The sequence below is a fragment of the Entelurus aequoreus genome, linkage group LG01 (genome assembly GCF_033978785.1).
Source record: "Entelurus aequoreus isolate RoL-2023_Sb linkage group LG01, RoL_Eaeq_v1.1, whole genome shotgun sequence".
Lineage (NCBI taxonomy): Eukaryota > Metazoa > Chordata > Actinopteri > Syngnathiformes > Syngnathidae > Entelurus > Entelurus aequoreus.
In genome coordinates this window covers 38,911,288-38,932,016 of record NC_084731.1, presented here as the reverse complement: position 1 = coordinate 38,932,016, position 20,729 = coordinate 38,911,288, and the positions used below count along the sequence as shown (strand labels likewise).

Below are 20,729 nucleotides of genomic sequence, written 5' to 3'. Positions count from 1 at the left end.
TGCGATAAAGAAAATGACTATATTGTGATATTCGAGTATGCCTTCTCACGCAGTTGCTTTTAGCTGCAGACATTACACTACAGGCTCTTCCCACTCTTTCTAGTCACTCCTTCTCACAGAGACATAAACAAGCGCACCTTCTTACATACATCACATACGTATACGCCCTCACGGAGCAGAGAGGTAGCAGCATGGGTAAAGTTAGCAGTGGTGCAAGTGGCAATACAAGAGAAAGAAGGTGTGAATCTGGTAACAAATGAAGGAAGAATTAATTCCCAAGAAAAACAGCACGGAGTCCATCGTCTGGCGGTGGTTTGGCTTCAAGTGGGAATATGTCGAACAGACAACCGTAATTTGTAAAGTGTAGGGCAAAAGCTTTGCTACAAAAAGTAGTATTGCTGCTAATATGTAGCATCATTTGAAAAGTCACCCGCTAGAGAATGAAGAGTGCTTACTCCGCATGTCAACATCTCCATTCGGTGCCACACCAACAAAATGCCGATGCAACCATTTCCACATCAACACCGTATGAAAAAAATAGTCCACGACATAAGGAGATAACGTCCGCCGAAACCAACCACATAGCGAAGGACGTACACAATTTGATTTCCTATTATGCAGCTAATTTTTATTTGACAGTTATTAAAATATCTTGTGTGACATCATGCACAGAAGTGCACTTTATTTGTTTTAAACTATTGTAGTGGCGTTCTGTACAAAAAGTGCACTTTAATTTAGTGTTGTTTTGATATGTCATCATGCACACAAGTGCACTAATAGCTTGTTTTAAAATGTCTCTGACAATTTTGCACTTTCTGTTTTGAAATGACATGAATTATTGTGCCACTGCTTAATAACTGTTTAATAAATACAGTTTTGCTAAATTGACTTCGTTGTGATTTCCCTCTCTGCATGAAAGTTTAAAATGAGCATATATTAATGCAGTATGAACAAGACTGTTTTAATGTAGACACATAGAATAATCATACTGCTGTGATTATATACATCAAGTGTTCATTCAAGGCTAAGGCAAAATATCGCGATATATATCGTGTATCGCGATATGGCCTAAAAGTATCGAGATATTAAAAAAAGGCCATATCGCCCAGCCCTAGTTGCATCTCTCCACCTCTTTCAGTGTGCAAGACAACCTCAGGAAAAAGTAAAGAACAGTTGTCTTTAATATTACTTTTTCAACATATTTTTTTGTATTAGAGTATTTTATATGCACTCTTCATGCATTATGTGTACTGTAGGACTGCCTTAGCTGTCCATTTTGAGGAAGTTCCCTCTTACACTAAAACTAGCATCACATATGTAGGAACGGATGTCGTTCATAAGCAAAGGACCACATATATTCTACTAATCCATAACTCAAATGAATATGGTTTCATGTGTGTTTTAGACCAGTGGTTTTAAGTGCGAGGGAGGAAGGGAATGAGGAGACTTAGAACAGCTTGGTGTGATGGAGCCAAATAGAAGACGCCAAGGTTCAGTGAAATTGTACTAATCTTCTGAGAAGCATGAGAAAAGGTGAGGAAGCAATATTTAGAATAATAAGAACAGCCTTGAAGTTTGGGCGCTTGCACATTTTAACTGTTTATTGACCGAAGAGAAGAAAGTCATTTTTGGTACTGAATATGAATATGAACAGTTTTTAATGTCCACATCAAAAGCATTGAAAAGTAGCTGGAAGGAAGCCCTCATTGTTAGATTTTGGAAAGTGTTCGGAACAATCCCTATAAAATAGTTTAGGCACCAAACGGACTACAATTGGTATTAGCGGCAGTGTATTCTATTATGAACTGGTTTAAGGAATAAAATCAAACTTTATCTGCAGGTTTTTCTTCTCAAAGGAAGTCAATCAATGTTTATTTATATAGCCCTAAATCACAAGTGTCTCAAAGGGCTGCACAAGCCACAACGACATCCTCGGTACAGAGCCCACATACGGGCAAGGAAAAACTCACCCCAGTGGGACGTCGATAAAAATAGTTTCCCATGAAATGTGGTAACACTGAGTTGACTTACTTCCAAAGATGTGCGCTGATGTGCTGCTCTAGCATGCTGCTGAAAGCAGACCTCAGATGGTGAAGCCTCCTATCAAACGTGTAGATTCCATGACCAAACATACTTCCCCCAAACGAACACATCTGGAAAAAGCAGGTTCATTATATTAAGATATGAATAGATAAAGGCAAATGAACATGTAGATATCACTCGAGCAAAATTTGTAGAAAAAGATGTAAGAAGTTGACGTTACATAAACTGTTTTATCCATTTTCCAGCGGGGTTTTGCACCAATTAAAAAGCATTTTGTCAGGGCAGGGCGATAAAACAATATCAATATATGCCGCGATCGACACGTAATTGATATAAATAAAAAATGCGTTCAATAAACCTTTCAATATTTTGTTCTTCTTCTTTGTCGGAGGAAACCAGAAGTTGCAAAGCAGTATTGGTTTCATGAACAAAATGTAAATGTCTTTATATACACATTAACAATGATCCAACACACTGTGGTGTAGTTTAAAAATGGCAGTTGTATGGCCACCCTAAAAACATGAATAATTATATTATATTCATGATAGCATTTAAGATAGCTAGCAATTAGCACGCTAGTTGCTAGCTAGCTATTAGTGCTGCTATACTGTATTATTTTAATATCTTAGTATGGCACAATAACAATGTACCTTTAGCACCAGTTTAATTTAAAACACTATCATAATCTTATACAGAGTGTGTATATAAGTAGGGGGTGAGCACTTCATCTCTCCATCAGTTCGGGGGTTCTTGGCCTGGAAAACGTTGAAGACCCCTGCTTTTGAAAGTTAGCGCCCTCTAGGCATCTGCATAAAGGTTGCAAACAGCAGTTTTAATAGATGTGAAAATTATTCTTTACAATCCCTTTTCTGTTTTTGCTTTCAACCAAAAGAAGACATGAGGGGAGAGGGCTAAATACTTATGTGCGGAAAACAAGACAACATTTGTTTGTCCTGTTTCTTTTCCCAAAGTAACAAACCGAAAATAATAGTGGCTCACTGCTAGTGGTCGTGGGTGAGTGGCAGAAGATGAGAACTCAACAGGCTCTTCTGATCCTTCTGGATCACTTTCGTCACTGGAGATTGTTCCATGGATGAGAGGGGAGGGAGCCCGGAGGTTTCCCTCCTCCTGCAGCTGCCTGTTGTCCTCTGCGGTGCCGTCCGATACACCCGTAGAGCGACTGCAAAGACAAAGTAAATCACAATAAAAACAACCTGTGCTTTATCTCTGCAAATACACACTTAATATCTTTTTCGGTTTCGATGGTGAGAAGAGGTGCCAGGAACGAAATGAAGAGAGTGTGGACGTGTGTGTGTGTGTGTGTGGCAAAAAACACACACGCTTACGTTAACTTTACGTTTCGATGCACAACGCCCAAACAACTCCGGGGCACCATGGTGGACCAAATCATGTGTGTAGACTAGAGGGACCATCTAGAGCAGGGGTTGTCAACCCTTCGGCCGCGATCGACCAGACGAACTTTTGGACCATACCGGTCAATTGGCAAAAATATTAAAAAACATTTTTTGTATTAATATGACATCAGTGACACCCCTACCCCTAACCGGACAGTGACAAACAGACCCACCAACAAGCGCGCAATTTGACACCTGAGCACGCACGTCTCACCTCTCTCTCTTTAGCCTCACATCCAGCCGCTCTCAACACCGCGGCCACACCCCTGGAGCACGGCAGCACACCGTGTCTCACAAACGCGCATGGCATGACGTGCACAAAAATCATCGAGTTGCAACAATGCATTAAGGCTGATTGTTGCAACGCATCAGACATTTTCTAGCATCCAATATTAAACAACTCTTCCTGCATGCGAGGACTGGCATTTTGGGGACGCAACATGAGAAAGGCGCCCACACTTTCTGGGCAGCAATCAATCGGCTTCCTCTCTCCAGCAATGCGGTGGTCTGCTGGAAGTTCTGCCACGTCTTCCACAAACTGTAATGTTCTGTAAAGGCGAGTGGCCCGTCGGAACGCGCCGCCGTTGAGCTGAGGCCCGTCCGTCGGTCACAGAGCACACTGTCATCATCATCATCGCTCAACTGCAACAGGAAGATAACAAGCCAAATAATCGAGTCTGTGAACATATTGCTCCAAAGTACAGATTTTGTGTTGATTTGAAAACAAATGTAAACATTGACTTGTGCAAAAGCAGTAATATATTATAAAACAAAACGACAGATAAAGAAGGACTTGTCCGTTCATCCCCTCCTTATCACAAAGGAAAACCTCGCTGGGTGAACATCTGATTTTAATATTTCCAGTGCTGACGCAAGCTGACTCGTGTCCCTTATGTGACCATAAGATGAACAAATATACTACAGTTATATATAGTGGCCATAAACAGTTAGCTTCTACAGCTGGGTTACCCAAAATGCGGCACAGGGGCCAATTGTGGTCTGTGACTCATTTGTTATTGGCCCGAGGCACATTACAAAAAAAAAAAAAAGACACCAGCAAAACTTGGGAGAACTGCAAGAAACACAATGAGAAAAAAACTAAATGTTGACATCAGCCAATAAAAAAAACACAAATCTTTTTCTTAAAAAACAAAATAATACTAAAAAAATAAAATATATATATATTAAAAAAATAAACCTAGTTGACGCGAAGTAGATCTTGGTTTTAGGCTTAGATGAGCGATATTGGGCTCATAAAGATTGGTGACCACTGATGTAGAGAGAGCACACCAGACCTTGTAGGGCAGTCTTTTCTTCAGCGCTGGTATTGGTACGGTTTGTACTTACTGCATTTTTAGAATAAATGGTACATTTTCAATTATAGTCTCCTTTTCGGCAAACTATTATCAATTAATCAAAGTTTACTTATACAGCCCTTAATCACGAATGTCTCAAAGGGCTGCACAAACCACGAGGACATCCTCGGCTCTGATACAACATCAGGACAAGAAAAAACTCAACCCAATGAGAACAAAGAGAAACCCTGGAAGGGACCGCAGATGTTGGGACCCCCCTGTCCCGGGTGACCGGTGCAATGGATGCCAAGTGGATACGGTTAATAACGAAAGAGTCCAGTCCATAGCAGCCAGCAGGGGATACTTTATTAGAACAAAATAACATTGGAGGACTTTGCCCCTAAAAAGGGAAGATCCGAACAAACGTCATTACCAGTTTAAGTAGTTGGAAGGTCACGTTTGTCAATTTGAAAGTCCTTTCCAATGTTGTTAACTTGCTTCTAATAAGACGCTTCCATTTGAACAAAAGGCTATATTGAATATATCTTAATGCTACTCGTATGTCCTCTTGGGAGTTTTACTACATACTGCAATAGTACGGTAGAACGAGGGTAGCACTTTGCTGCTACATTATTCTGCTTGTGTTAATTAGCGGTTAGCGAGAGCATTTATAATACAAGGTGAAGAAAATTGAGGGGAAAAAATTGGTAATAAAGAACTAAAATAGGAAATTGGAGAAAATAAATTGTCCATAACTAAAAGACAATAAAAGGATTGTATTAATTTGTAGATAGAGCAGGCTTAATTTTGGGTCGATTCATAATATCAAATGTCAAGTTATCTGTGCTGTCATGGAACCGACGAGGCAATTTTGTAGACTCAAGGGTTGTTAAATGAATATTAGGAACAAATATAAAAGCCTTTTATGAGGCAAAAAATAATCTTGCCGACAGTCACCTTTCCATGTGAAATAGCAGATATGTTCCATGATAAATGGTATAGTTACCATTTGCAAAAGCTTAGTGCGCTTTAGCAAAGCTTACCCGAAAGCAGGGAGGGTGGCCAAAGGTCTGCGGCAATGTGGACCTGCTGCTTGCTCTCTTGGTGCTTCAGGACTTGGGGATCGTCCAGATGAGGAACCTCCCTCCAATGACTGAGCCCCCTTCTCTCGAACCTTCGTCTTAAGTTCGGCCACCAACTGGTCGAAATTTTTACTGCGGCCTGGCACCTTCCTACGCTGGTGGATGGAGTGGATCTAAAAAATGTGATACAATAAAGTTGATCAATCAATGAAATAGGGCGGACAACCAAGTTATTTTTTCATATGGTGGTTTTTTATGTTCCGTTTACCATAGTAATATTTTTACAATATAAAGCAGAAGCAGACAACCAAATGATAGTTTAATATAGCGGTGTAACGGTATTGTACATACCGCCGTTTTACGGTTTCAAAGTCTTTGCAATAAGGTGCGTGACGGTATCAAACAAAAACTTGGTGTGTATATTTTTTTACTGGTGCTTTAGCATTGGCCGGGTCTGAAAATAAACTACAGCTCCCAAAGTCATCTGCACAGCGCGGGGCCAACAAGGTCGGGGCATGGAACACCCTAAACAGGAAGTAAAGTTTGTTGGTAGTAGATGGGAGGAATTTTTTTTTGGACATTTCCTGAAAAAAGTAATCAAAATCTATCCATAGCTGTTTGAAAAAAGGAGCTAACAAACACAAAAACAAACCCTGGTGAAAACATAACCTCTTTGGCGGCGGAAAGAAAGTCTGTGTTTTGCAAAGCAAAGCGTGGCACTTTCGTCCCGAGCGTTTCCAAGGCAACCAGCCGGTCACGTCGCACCGCACGGAGGGAAATTACCAAATAAAACATGCACCGCGGTAAATAGGCATAAACTGAACATTTCAGAAAAACAGCATTTTCCAAACTGATAAAACATATCCACTGTGGCAGACACTCCTTCTCAGAAAGTAAAAGTTGAAAGACACTCAAGTGAACATTATTGTTTTACACTGGATGTTTACATTGTCACTCAGACACAAAAATAAGTAGTTTTTTTATATTTGCTTGAAACAGTTGATGTTCCTGCACAATTCTTTGTACTTAAAAATACTGCATGTTTGTAGTGAGATTACAACATTTTAGCATTATTTTTGTGTTTAATTAATCAATGTATCCATAACATTTCTGGAAACCGTTACAGCCCTCATTTTATACTATTAATGACCATACATGCCAACCTTGAGACCTCCGAATTCGGGAGATAGGGGCTATATATTTTCAATGTTCGGCCACCGTGTTCAATGGAGAAGTCTGACCTACAATATTTGCAGGCAGCACATCCATTCCCCTTCGAGCTGTCCTGGATGAACTGAAATAATTTTTTCCAATCATTTTGGAACTTGCAAGCGTACTTCTTCTTACTCGTCGTCGCCATGTCTCTTCTTCGTTCTTCTGCTTCGTCTCTGTTATGTTTTTGGACATTACTACTTGCCGTAGTTTTGAAGCAATGCATGATGGGAATCCGGATGTTGTGTGTCAGTGTATTTACGTGCCGGCTGGAATAAACACACGCTGAGAAATAGCCTCGTGCCTGCCTACTTTATGGGTTATAGATAAACCTATGGATAACGGAGACATATATAATAGTCTCCTTTTCAGGTGAGAGACGACGCTAAAGGCAGTGCCTTTAAGGCACGCCCCCAATATTGTTGTCCGGGTGGAAATCGGGAGACATTCGGGAGAATGGTTGCCCCGGGAGATTTTCGGGAGGGGCACTGAAACTCGGGAGTCTCCCGGGAAAATCGGGAGGGTTGGCAAGTATGTCAATGACCCAGAGGAAAATTATTTCCTCAATACTTCAACAGTGGGCTATTGCAATACAATATATCCTGACAGCAAATAACTGATGTCTGCTTTTAAGTACCGTATTTTTCGGAGTATAAGTCGCACCTGCCGAAAATGCATAATAAAGAAGGAAAAAAACATATAAGTCGCACTGGAGTATAAGTCGCATTTTTTGGGGAAATGTATTTGATAAAACCCAACACCAAGAATAGACATTTGAAAGACAATATAAAATAATTTAAGAATAGTGAACAACAGGCTGAATAAGTGTAGGTTATATGACGCATAAATAACCAACTGAGAATGTGCCTGGTATGTTAACGTAACATATTATGGTAAGAGTCATTCAAATAACTAACATATAGAACATGCTATACGTTTACCAAACAATCTGTCACTCCTAATCGCTAAATCCGATGAAATCTTATACGTCTAGTCTCTTACGTGAATGAGCTAAATAATATTTGATATTTTACGGTTATGTGTTAATAATTTCACACAAGTCGCTCCGGAGTATAAGTCGCACGCCTGGCCAAACTATGAAAAAAACTGCGACTTATAGTCCGAAAAATACGGTATTCTAAACACAGAACAATGTCCTAATAAACATCCCCACTTTTAAAGACTTCAACACAAAACTGCTGTGCTAAAAGCATAATTCCTGATCAGCAGTCTTAAATGAGCATTTTCACACTTGTAGCTCAGTATTCTGGACCAGAACAAAAATATAAAAAGAAAATCTTATTTACTGGTATATCTGTCATCTGACCAAAGACTGCACAGCAAAGACTGAATGTATCAAGTAAAGAGACCATTAGGCAGCTTCGTGATGTATTGCAAAAATTAGGGATGCAGGATTACCCCCCCAAGCTGATACTGATACAACTTCGAGCTTCTCAAGACAGATACCAATAACCTATTTATTACTATTATATTTTACATGTAGCTTTAATTGTAGTTTGGGCACACCTTTCTCTGTGGCTGGCTTTGAAGCAGTTTACAGGGCGTTTATAGCATGCTGAGCTGAGCTACCTGAGGTAGGAGAAAATGAGTGCTTGATTTGCTCACCCTAACACACACACCTACAGCAGTTTTTTTTTTCTTGTTCTAACCATAGCTATTTATTAATGTTAGTGGCTTTATCGGTATGACATCATGATTCTTCCTATCAGTATGATAAATACCTGTCAGTTATTTATTGTGCACCCTGAGTAAAAAACATGTACAGATTCAAATATTCCAAACTGTATTCTGACTATTCTTGCAAGTGGACAAACTGGCTGACATTTTGGGCAGTACTGTGAACCTTAATGAACCTTAATGTCTGAATAGAAGAAGTTTGTGGTTTACGTTGCATGTTAGGAGACGAGTGCAGACTTTCTTCCTGTCAGGGTCCAGGACACCGCAGTGTTTGTCCAAGTCACACTCCCTCTCTGAGAACACACAAAGACACACTCCTGTTGAACGTCACACGATCACAGCATCACCAGGATTCTTACTGAAACTTGACAAAAAATAGTAATGGAAATATAGCCATGATTATTATTACAAGATAAATATTAATCCTTCAAACACCCACTTGTTTCACACCTTCTCTCTACTACTCCCCTCTACTTACTGGAGGCCATTTTGTTGTAGGGTCTGGGGATACGGTGGCTTGGTACCACAGAGGCTGGAGAAGAATCCTTTCTTTGGCTGGCCGGCCTCTCCGTGTGTGATGGTCTACCGAGTGGGGTGTCTCCGTGCGGCCAAGGAGGGTCTCTAAGGGACGGTGGAGGAGAGCTGAGAGGTGGCTCCAGTGGTGGCAGCTGCTTGAATGTCGAACAATCTGTGTGGCTGCCATGGGATGATTTTTCCAGTGGGAAATGTCTGGTGACGAAGAAAGTGTATTTTAAAAGATAAATATTAGTACTTTTATTAAAAGCGCTTAGATCAATATTGATCCAATAAACACGCAAAACTAACAGCAACAATTGATAAAAGCACAAAAATATGACATCAGGAAATTAGGTCAATGCTTTATATCCATGTACTAAAAGGGTAAATTAAACTTTATAAAATATAATAAAGGATACACACTTGTATGTTTCTTTACTGAAGCATAATAAGCATCTGTTAATACATACTCATCTTTTTCTTTAGTCGACATGTTTACAAGGGACATGACAGTCTGTTTTTTATTGGCCTGCAGTTTATTCTATCAAATTACATTTTACATGATATTACACAAATTTGGTTTGTCACCTCCAACAAAAAGCTTTTATTGCTTATAATTAGGGCTGCAACAACTAATCGATTAAATCGATTAAAATCGATTATTAAAATAGTTGCCGATTAATTTAGTCATCGATTCGTTGGAACTATGCTATGCGCAAAGTTGTTTTTTTTTAATAAACCTTTATTTATAAACTGCAAGATTTACAAACAGCTGAGAAACAATAATCAAAATAAGTATGGTGCCAGTATGCTGTTTTTTTTCAATAAAATACTGTATAGGATAGAAATGTAGTTTGTCTCTTTTATCCGATTATTAATCGATTAATCGAAGTAATAATCAACAGATTAATCGATTATCAAATTAATCGTTAGTTGCAGCCCTACTTATAATACAGTAAGTTGACCTACACTGGATTGCTTTTAGCATTTTCAATGCACAAACAGTATCAAAGGGGTGCCAATCCTTGAATTTTTCTGTATGCTATATTTTGTATTTGTTCTATTTATTTGTTGGAGAATTACTATTTTTTGTTTAATTTAAACAATTATTCAACACAAAAGTTAAGCAGTTTTATGTTGTGCATTTTGTTCCCTTACTGTATCCAAAATGAAACAAATTGTGGCCTAACAACCGATGTACGTATCGAACCATGACCTTACAATCGAGGTACTTATTGAACTGTATTCAAGGCGCACTGTTACACCCCTATTATTTATTTATTTGTTTTCAAACAGAGGTGGGGACTTTTGATCATATTTACTGTATGAAGCATAAAGGTATCAACAGAATGTTAATTTTTCTAACATTTTCGCCTTGTGTTGTTTACTCCCCCTTATTCTTACCGTGCTCCTTCCTTTGAGTTCTTGGCAGGTCTGTGCTGGGGTGGTGTGGAAGGGGCAGATGGTCGAGCTGACCCGACAGCTTGACCTCGACCATCCCACGATGAAGATGGATTGGCAATGGTCCCATGAGAAGGAGAATGGCTATGAAGGGGCTTCTGCTGGGGCTGGGGAGCAGGAGTAGGAGACCGAATTCGCGCATAGAGTTTGGCCAGAGTGCCGTGTCTTCTTTCGCAGTGCTTCTCAAATGCCTGTGGCTTTACAACTTGACCACAGTGGCTACACACCACAAGATAGAAGTCATCGTGACCTGGGTACAGGCCAAAGATTGACATATCTGTAGAAGAACAGAGAATAGGATTGTTAGGGTGTATACTTCTGAGGGCAATACCCTCCTGATGAAGGAAATATCGAAACAACTGACTAAGTAAATAAGCTTACATTTGCTATACGCATACATTACAAAAAATTTGGAAATGGTAGATGTAGTTTGAATACAGGGCAACTTCAAAAGTCCAAATACTGCTAAAACTGCTGTCACACATGATGTCGTGCAAGTCACTATATACTAGGGTTGGGTATCGTTTGAATTCGAACGATTCCGATTCCTGGCGATTCTCGATTCCGATTCTTTTAAGAGGCGGGGTCAAAAAAAAGTTTAGGATATTTTAAATTAGCTAGCTAACCTACAGTCTTTCTGAATGAAATAGTCTGACATTCTCCATCAATTTTAATTCTATTAACTTTTTTATGAGCTTTACTATAAATTCCTCACAGGGCTGTTTTCAACTAGAATATAAATATCAAATCTATGAACTTGAATATAAATATTATAAATTATGAATACATTTTCCCAGGGGTACACTTTCCTCAAGAGAGCTTTATTTTTGAAAACCTCATGAAAACACATTTACACATAAGTGTATGATGCTGCAGGAAACCTCATGAAAACACATTTACACACACAAGTGTATGATGCTGCAGGTACTTAAACATGTTACCGTGCTCCCACTGATGGGCTAACCTGGTGCAGAAAAGCAAATAAACAATAAGAAACAACTTGCAAAACCCAGTCCAGATTAGCAGCAGGTACAGTATAAAATCAGAGACAGTTCTTGTTTAGGAAAATGACCATATCCGCCTTCTCAGGCAAGATGCGTGAGCGTTCTGGACAGATAGTGTCTCCTGCTGTGGAAAATACACGTTCGCTGGGTGTGGAAGAAGCTAGAACGCATAAATAGGAGAAAGCGAGATATGACAGCAAAGGATAAGTCTTTTGTTCGTTCCACCGGACCACCACCATGCAGCAGGGTCGTCAGACATAAGTATCGGTGGAACGTCCTGGTACATCTGCAGCTCTCTCTCCACTTGTTTCTTGATGGACATGGAGCTCTGTTATTTCGCGGTTATTTCAATTTTTTTTGTAAAGTAAAGCCACACTTTCGACCGCCGACGCCCGCTATCCATGCTTGAGCTTGACTGACTCGCTCGGCTATGCTAACACTTCCGGCGGTGGGCGCTTCTTCGTTGGTGTTCAGCGGCTTCTTCTTCCGGTTCGGCGGACATATTTTTTTCCGGTCGGCGGACTAAATTGGCGTGACAGCATCGGAAATAGGAATCGAAATTTAAACTTTTGAACGATTCCGGGAGAATCGGAAAGTTAGTCCCGGTTCCAATCGATACTCGATACCCAACTCTACTATGTACTGTATATTATACGCAGTTGTTCAACGCCTTGAACACAAGACGGATCAGACCACAATAGTGGCCTTTAATTCTTTAACTTGTCTTTGGGTTTGATTTCCTTTTGGCCTCACTTGGTCCAAAAGAAGGAGCATCCCAACAAGGGAATTTAAGGGAAGCAGAGAAGAAATGGAATGAAGAGCATGAAATGAAGTGAAGTAAGCGTGTTCATATTCAAAGCAGTAAGCTTGAGCATGGTTAAATTAAGGCCTAATACCATGTGTTGTGGCTTGTATTATTAAGGCAGAGTGCTTTGTGTGACGTGTACATACATTCCTCTATATGAAGGGCTACCAGGTCTACTACTTCAGCTCTGCACTGCTGTTGAAGTGTTGGACTATTTTGAAACTTTCCTTGACCACTTCAGTGGCGCTAAGAACTACCTCACTGAAAAAAACAACTGAATATCCAGGAGCAAGACAAGAAACCCGTTGTTAACGGCCAAACTTCAAAGACATAACGAAATAAATGGCGGCTGATAAGAGGCTTTTCTCGTCTCAATGATTGTTCATCAGGTCCGAGGACGAACCATTGGGAATTTTGGATAAAAATTGAAAGGACGTTTTATGATTAAAACAACATCAAAATCTACCAACGGTAAGTGAGGAAAGAGAATGCTGTGCTTTGCAAACAAATTGCTGGGCGATATACCGGTACTATTGTTAACACCTGTGTATTTTAGAAAGTGGTATATGTTTGAGAAAATACCGCCATACCAGTACTTTTGATGAGCCTTCGTTAAGGCAGTTTGATCTTCTTTGGGCCTGACTTACGGAGCTCAGGGCATTCCTATTTGACTCATCTTTCACCCCTTGCGTGTTTACGGAAGCTTCTCTGATGACACATCGAACTTTTTTTTTTTTTTTTTTAATATAGCGGCACAGTGCCCACTTTTTGACTCCAGAGTGATGCAATGCTTTGGACAATGACTGCATTTGACAATTGGGGAGTGACTACAGCTTTATTTACACGTACACCAATTTGCTTTAGAACCTCTCTCTCCTTGTAGCGACTTTAACACTAATCTCATCTGTTTAGGTTGTTAACTTCTGTTAGTGACTTAGTACAAAAGCTAACGATAGCTCCTCTCTGCTGCTCGCCCTGTGTGTCAAATGTTTAGCTACACCTCGGTTTACAAGTGCCTCTCCCCATAGCCTGTGCGAACTTAGCGACTGTAGTATAGCGGCTGGGTGGCTGAAAAGTAATTTTAAACTTAACGGCCAACAGCTTTCACCACAGTGAGCGAGAAAATGAACTGGAAATCTCATGTAAACATATACAACATGAAGTGGCAAGAAATATTTCAATAATGAATAAAGCAAAATATGTACTTTACCAAAAATCACTTCATATTCTCTACTGCTCACTAGTGTTACAATATCAATCAATCAATCAATCAATGTTTATTTATATAGCCCTAAATCACAAGTGTCTCAAAGGGCTGTACAAGCCACAACGACATCCTCGGTACAGAGCCCACATACGGGCAAGGAAAACTCACCCCAGTGGGACGTCAATGTGAATGACTATGAGAAACCTTGGAGAGGACCGCATATGTGGGTAACCCCCCCCTCTAGGGGAGACCGAAAGCAATGGATTTCGAGTGGGTCTGACATAATATTGTGAAAGTCCAACACATCAGCGAAAGTCCAGTCCATGGTGGGGGCAGCAGGAACCATCCCGAGCGGAGACGGGTCAGCAGCGTAGAGATGTCCCCATCCGATGAACAGGCTAGCGGTCCACCCCGGAGCAGAGTAGAAAAGAAAAGAAACGGCAGATCAACTGGTCTAAAAAGGGAGTCTATTTAAAGGCTAGAGTATACAAATGAGTTTTAAGATGAGACTTAAATGCTTCTACTGAGGTAGCATCTCTAACTTTTACCGGGAGGGCATTCCATAATATTGGAGCCCGAATAGAAAACGCTCTATAGCCCGCAGACTTTTTTTGGGCTCTGGGAATCACTAATAAGCCGGAGTTCTTTGAACGCAGATTTCTTGCCGGGACATATGGTACAATACAATCGGCAAGATAGGCAGGAGCTTGACCGTGTAGTATTTTATACGTAAGTAGTAAAACCTTAAAGTCGCATCTTAGGTGCACAGGAAGCCAGTGCAAGTGAGCCAGTATAGGCGTAATATGATCAAACTTTCTTGTTTTTGTCAAAAGTCTAGCAGCCGCATTTTGTACCATCTGTAATCTTTTAATGCTAGACATAGGGAGGCCCGAAAATAAAACGTTACAGTAATCGAGACGAGATGTAACGAACGCATGGATAATGATCTCAGCATCGTTTGTGGACAAAATGGAACGAATTTTAGCGATATTACGGAGATGAAAGAAGGCCTTTTTAGTAACACTCTTAATGTGTGACTCAAACGAGAGAGTTGGGTCGAAGATAATACCTAGATTCTTTACCGAGTCGCCTTGTTTAATTGTTTGGTTGTCAAATGTTAAGGTGGTATTATTAAATAGATGTCGGTGTTGAGCAGGACCGATAATCAGCATTTCCGTTTTCGTAGCGTTGAGTTGCAAAAAGTTAGCGGACATACATTGTTTAATTTCATTAAGACACGCCTCCAGCTGACTACAATCCGGCGTGTTGGTCAGCTTTAGGGGCATGTAGAGTTGGGTGTCATCCGCATAACAGTGAAAGCTAACACCGTATTTGCGTATGATGTCACCTAGCGGCAGCATGTAAATACTAAAGAGTGCAGGGCCAAGAACCGAACCCTGGGGAACTCCGCACGTTACCTTAACATAGTCCGAGGTCACATTGTTATGGGAGACACACTGCATCCTGTCAGTAAGATAAGAGTTAAACCAAGACAAGGCTAAGTCTGACATCCCAATACGCGTTTTGATACGCTCTAATAAAATATTATGATCAACAGTATCGAAAGCGGCGCTAAGATCAAGAAGCAGCAACATAGATGACGCATCAGAATCCATCGTTAGCAATAGATCATTAGTCATTTTTGCGAGGGCTGTCTCCGTAGAGTGATTTGCCCTGAAACCGGATTGAAAAGGTTCACAGAGATTGTTAGACGCTAAGTGTTCATTTAGCTGCTGTGTGACAATTTTTTCGAGGATTTTCGAGATAAACGGAAGGTGGGACACCGGCCGGTAGTTCCCCATGAGGTCAGGATCGAGGTTAGGTCTTTTGAGTAGAGGATGAATAACCGCTTTTTTGAATGCTAGGGGAACAGTACCAGAGGAAAGTGATAAGTTTATAATATTTAACACTGATGGACCTAATAAAACAAAAAGCTCCTTGATAAGTTTCCCAGGAATTGGGTCAAGTAAACATGTTGTTTGTTTTGTCCCTTTTACACATTTTAACAATTCCTCCAATGTTATTTCATCAAAGAGGGAGAAACTATTTTGGAGGGCAGTGTCCGTCGTATATACAGTCGTATCTGTGTTAATAGAACCCAGTTGTAGCTGAGATGCATTGTCTTTAATCTCTTTTCTAATGACTTCAATTTTCTTATTAAAGAAATTCATAAAGTCATCTGCTGAGTGGGTGGAGCTACTGGGAGGAGTCCCTTGTTGGGTTAGCGATGCTACTGTACTAAACAAAAATTTAGGATCATTTTTGTTGAGGTGGATGAGATTTGAGTAATATTTAGCTTTAGCTGAGGTAAGCATGCGTTTATAAGTTATTAAACTATCACTCCATGCTTGATGGAAAACCTCAAGTTTAGTCGCACGCCATTTGCGTTCCAGCTTTCTACATGATCATTTCTGGGCTTTAGTTTCTTCTGTAAACCATGGGGTACGCCTTTTAGGGGCCCTTTTTAGCTTTAGCGGTGCTACACTATCAATGGTGTCGCACAGGGCGTCGTTAAAGTTGTAAAGTGAGGTTATCAATAGAGCCCACATAATTTGGGAATGGTGCCATTACCGAAGGCAGTAGGTCAGTAAGAGTCGTCGTTGTGGCAGCATTAATGTTGCGGCTGCTATAGTAGTTATTATTATTATTATTAGTTTGTTGACAATGAGTCAGAACTTCGAATTTTATAAGGTGATGATCGGACATTACTTTAGTGTACGGGAGTATCGTAACTTTGGAGGTGGTGACACCCCTGACGAGCACTAGATCTATCGAGTTATTGTGCAGAAATAAAGGGAAATAACTACACTAGTACACTTCATTCACCAACGGTTGTTACAAACAAAATCAATTAGAATAATATGTAATGTTGGATATAAAGAACATACAAACCCTTTATAAAATCAAACATATTGAAATTCAATTAATTGGCGCATTTGCAAACAACTAAAATGATGTACAAAGCAAACTATAACCTGCTACCCAAGAATGTACAACAATTCTTCTCAACAAAAGAGGAGAAATATAAGCTCATAGAAAAATGAAATTTAAAACATTTGTATGCACGTACAATACTTAAAACACCTTTAGCATATCAGTATGTGGAATTAAATTATGGAATGGATTAAATAAAGAAATTAAACAATGTATTAAGATGATCCAGTTTAAGAGGTACAAGGAAGAACAATTTTGATTAACATTTTGAACCTTATTAAAAATTATAAATTAATCTAATATGTGAACCATAACTAATTGAACTATTAAGAGATCTGTTGTATGCATTGATATGATTTGTGTCACAAAATGACAACAGGAAGTGAATATGTGCTACTGAAATTGCTATGAATTGGAAAAGGGGTAGGATTAAAAAGGATTGGCTTCTTCCTACTAATTTTCGAACATGTTGTAAAGATAAATGTAAATGTGTAAACGATATGATATATCATTTGTAATTGTATACATGTTCAACATAAACCAACCAACCAACCAAAATGAACGACACTGCTTTAACATAGTAACGGCAAACTGATTAATTTATAAGAATAAACAACATATTACTACTTACAACAAAAATAATCGGAGTACCTTACTCAACACTGGTTATACAGCTGTAAAACACTTGAGGAAACCGTAAGCAATTTGCAGGTTTTTTTTCCCCAAGATCATCAGGACTCCTCTTCCTCTTATCCAGGAGATTGCAAAAAGCCGCTGCCTGACCAGGGCTCAGAAAATCTGCAAAGACTCCTCCCACCCCCACCAAGGACTGTTTTCACTGCTGGACTCTAGAAAGAGGTTCCGCAGCCTCCGAAGCAGAACATCCAGGTTCTGTAACAGCTTCTTCCCTCGAGCCGTAAGACTCTTGAACGCGTCATAATTAAATTATCCCCTCAACTCCCCCCAAAATGGATTATCTCGCTGGAATAAAAAAGACAATATAACATGCATCCATAAACGTGGACGCATGTGAAAAAGTGCAATATATTTATCTGTACAGTAATCTATTTATTTATTTATATATATTTATTTATTTTATATATATATTTATATATTATTTATATACATTTATTTATTTATATATGCACCTTATTGCTTTTTATGTCCTGCACTACCATGGGCTTATGTAACGAAATTTCGTTCTTATCTGTGCTGTAAAGTTCAAATTTTAATAACAATAAAGAGGAAGTCTAAGTCTAAGTCTAAGTTTAGGAACCTAAACATTCAAGAGGTTTCCTTGGCTCCTTGTTATTGTACGGTGATTTTAAAAATAATATACACTTCACTGCACATGTATTATATCACAATGTTGCTGATTAAACGTTATATTACGACCAGTGTTGGGTTTCAGCAGCACAAGCACTTACGCACGCTTTAGACACTTAAAAAATATTCTTAATGTTACCATGCAGGGCTCGTGTAAGTGCAGGCTGGTTTTAAAGATAATGTACATGTCATTGCAGGGTTTCCCTTAGATTGGCAAGAGTGCTGCTTTCAATACCGTTGTTCATAACATTATGTTAAAACGTATTAAAACATATTGGTATGTCAGACTCAGCCGTTTCTTGGTTTAACTCCTATCTTACTGAAAGGATGAGTCTCCCATAACGTGCGCAGTTCCACAGGGTTTGGTTCTTTGCCCAGCCACCTGCAGCACGTGTATGCTGCCGCTAGGTAACATCACACACAAATACGGTGTTAGCTTTCACTGTTTTGCTGATGACAGCCAACTCTATATGCTCCTAAAGCTGACCAATACGCCAGATTGTAGTCATCTGGAGGCGTGTCTAAATGACATCAAACAATCTATGTCTAGCAACTTTTTGCAATTTAACGCTAAGAAAACGGAACTGTTGATTATCAGTCCTGCTAGACACCGGCACTTTTGTAATAACACCACGACAAAATAATTATACAAAGTGACTCAGTAAAGAATCTCGGTATTATCTTCGACCCAACTCTCTCGTTTGAGCAACATATTAAGAGTAAAACAGCCCTCTTTTACCTCCGTTGTATCGGTAAAGTGTGTCCCATTTTGTCCACCAGCGACACGAGATCATTAATTATGCGTTCGTAACGTCTCGTCTCAATTACTGTAGCGTATTATGTTCAGGTGCCCCTATGGCTAGCATTAAACGATCACAGCTGGTACAAAATGTGGCTGCTAGACTTTTGACAAGAACAAGAAAGTTTGATCATATTACACCTATACTGGCTTCCTGTGCACTTAAGATACTAAACGGTCGAGCTCCAGCCTACCTTGCTGATTGTAATGTAAAATATGTCCCTGCCAGAAATTTGCGTTGTAAGAACTCTGGCTTATTAGTAATTCCCAGAGCCCAAAAAAAGTCTGCTGGCTATATAGCGTTTACTATTCAGTACTCTGGGATGCCCTACCGGTAACAGTTTTAGATGCTACCTCAGTAGAAGCATTCAAGTCCCATCTTGAAACACATTTATACATCCTAGTCTTTAAATACACCCCTTTTAGACCAGTTGATCTGTCATCTCTCTTTTCTGCTCTGCTCCCCTCTCCTGCGCGGAGAAGTTATCAGGTGGCCACGGATCAGTTTCCACGGAAGATCCGCAAGCTGTTTCATGTACGGACCCGGGGTGGACCACTCTATGCACCAGTCGGTGATGTCTCGGTGCTACGACCTGTCTACATGCAAGAGGGTCCCCTGCTGGCCTCCCTATGGACTGGAATCAAATTATTAACTGCATCCACTCGGCATCCATTGCACCAGTCATCCCGCAGGGCGGGGCGACGCGGTCCCGTCTAAGGTTTCTCATTGTTCCCATTGGGTACAGTTTTTTCTTGCCCGGATGTGGGATCAGAGCCATGTATGTCGTTGTGGTTTTTGCAGCCCTTTGAGGCATTTATGATTAAGGGCTATGTAAATAAACTTTGATTGATTGAACGATACATGTGCTGATAGGGGCGTAATTATGAAGCGTGGTCTTTTACAGGGCGCCCCGAGGCAACCCATCAGCGTTCCTGTTCCGTAACCCTGTAAAATGATTCTTGAACGGGTTTGTGCTGGGAAAAAAATTCCATTGTACTTGTGCAATGACAATAAAGATCCATCCATCCATGGTTACTAAGGGTGTAACGGTACGTGTATTTGTATTGAACAGTTTCGGTATGGAGGGGTTCGGTTCGGAACGGAGGTGCACCGAACGAGTTTCCACACGGACATATTAAGTAGCGCACCGCACGGACGGACATGAGTAGCGTACCGCACGTTATGTAAACAATGCACACCGATGCACAACACACAGCATCAACGACCGGGCTACGACAACATGCAAAAGCCAGAGCTGGAAGACCCTCCTGCCTTGTTAAGATCTCACGTTGGGGAACACTTCGGCTTCGCGGTGCGATACATAATGGAGGACTAGAGGTGGACAAAGTGAACGTTTGCCAACATTGTTCAGCAGCAGTAGGGTATGCTTCTGGCAACACGTCAAACATGCTAACCCATTTGAAGCGGCACCACCCCCAAGTGAACATCGCTTCAACGAAGAGAAAGACAAGCGTGGTGAAAACACAGCTCCCCACCGCATTCAAGCAGCCTCTCCTCGGCGAATCAGGCAGGGCTAAAGCACTAACAAATGTTTTTATAGCAGCAGATTTAAGACCATATTGCATTAAAATCTAAATTTTTACCCACTTCTATGGTGGAAGAACAATCAGCCCATATATCCTCTTACTGCCAAGTTAGCCAGGCACTACCTCGCCATACCGGCTACCTCCATGCCCAGTGAAAGGGTATTTTCACAGCTGGAGACATTGTAACTGCAAGTAAGTCTGCTCTTTCTGCAGACAATGTGGATAAACTGATTTTTCTGGCAAAAAACATGAAGATTAAGTGAAAGTCACCAGGGTTAAAGAATAGTTAATCTGAGGCTGAGTTGACTTGAAACTATTTAATGTTGCACTTTTTATATGTAGAAGAAAAGTTTTGTCATTTTATTTAATCTGAGCAACAACTTG

General features: G+C 40.2%; 1 protein-coding gene across 1 annotated transcript in view; it reads right to left on the bottom strand.

The window, feature by feature from the left end:
• atxn7l2a (ataxin 7-like 2a) overlaps nucleotides 1-20,729 on the bottom strand; it is a 32,279-nt gene that overhangs the window by 4,610 nt on the left and 6,940 nt on the right. The window contains exons 3-8 of the mRNA XM_062050064.1: nucleotides 10,666-10,999; nucleotides 9,224-9,474; nucleotides 8,956-9,038; nucleotides 5,797-6,008; nucleotides 3,043-3,223; nucleotides 2,032-2,153 (exon numbers count right to left, since the gene is read on the bottom strand). Coding sequence (XP_061906048.1) covers nucleotides 2,032-2,153; nucleotides 3,043-3,223; nucleotides 5,797-6,008; nucleotides 8,956-9,038; nucleotides 9,224-9,474; nucleotides 10,666-10,999 — 1,183 coding nt within the window. The remainder of the gene's footprint in view (nucleotides 1-2,031; nucleotides 2,154-3,042; nucleotides 3,224-5,796; nucleotides 6,009-8,955; nucleotides 9,039-9,223; nucleotides 9,475-10,665; nucleotides 11,000-20,729) is intronic.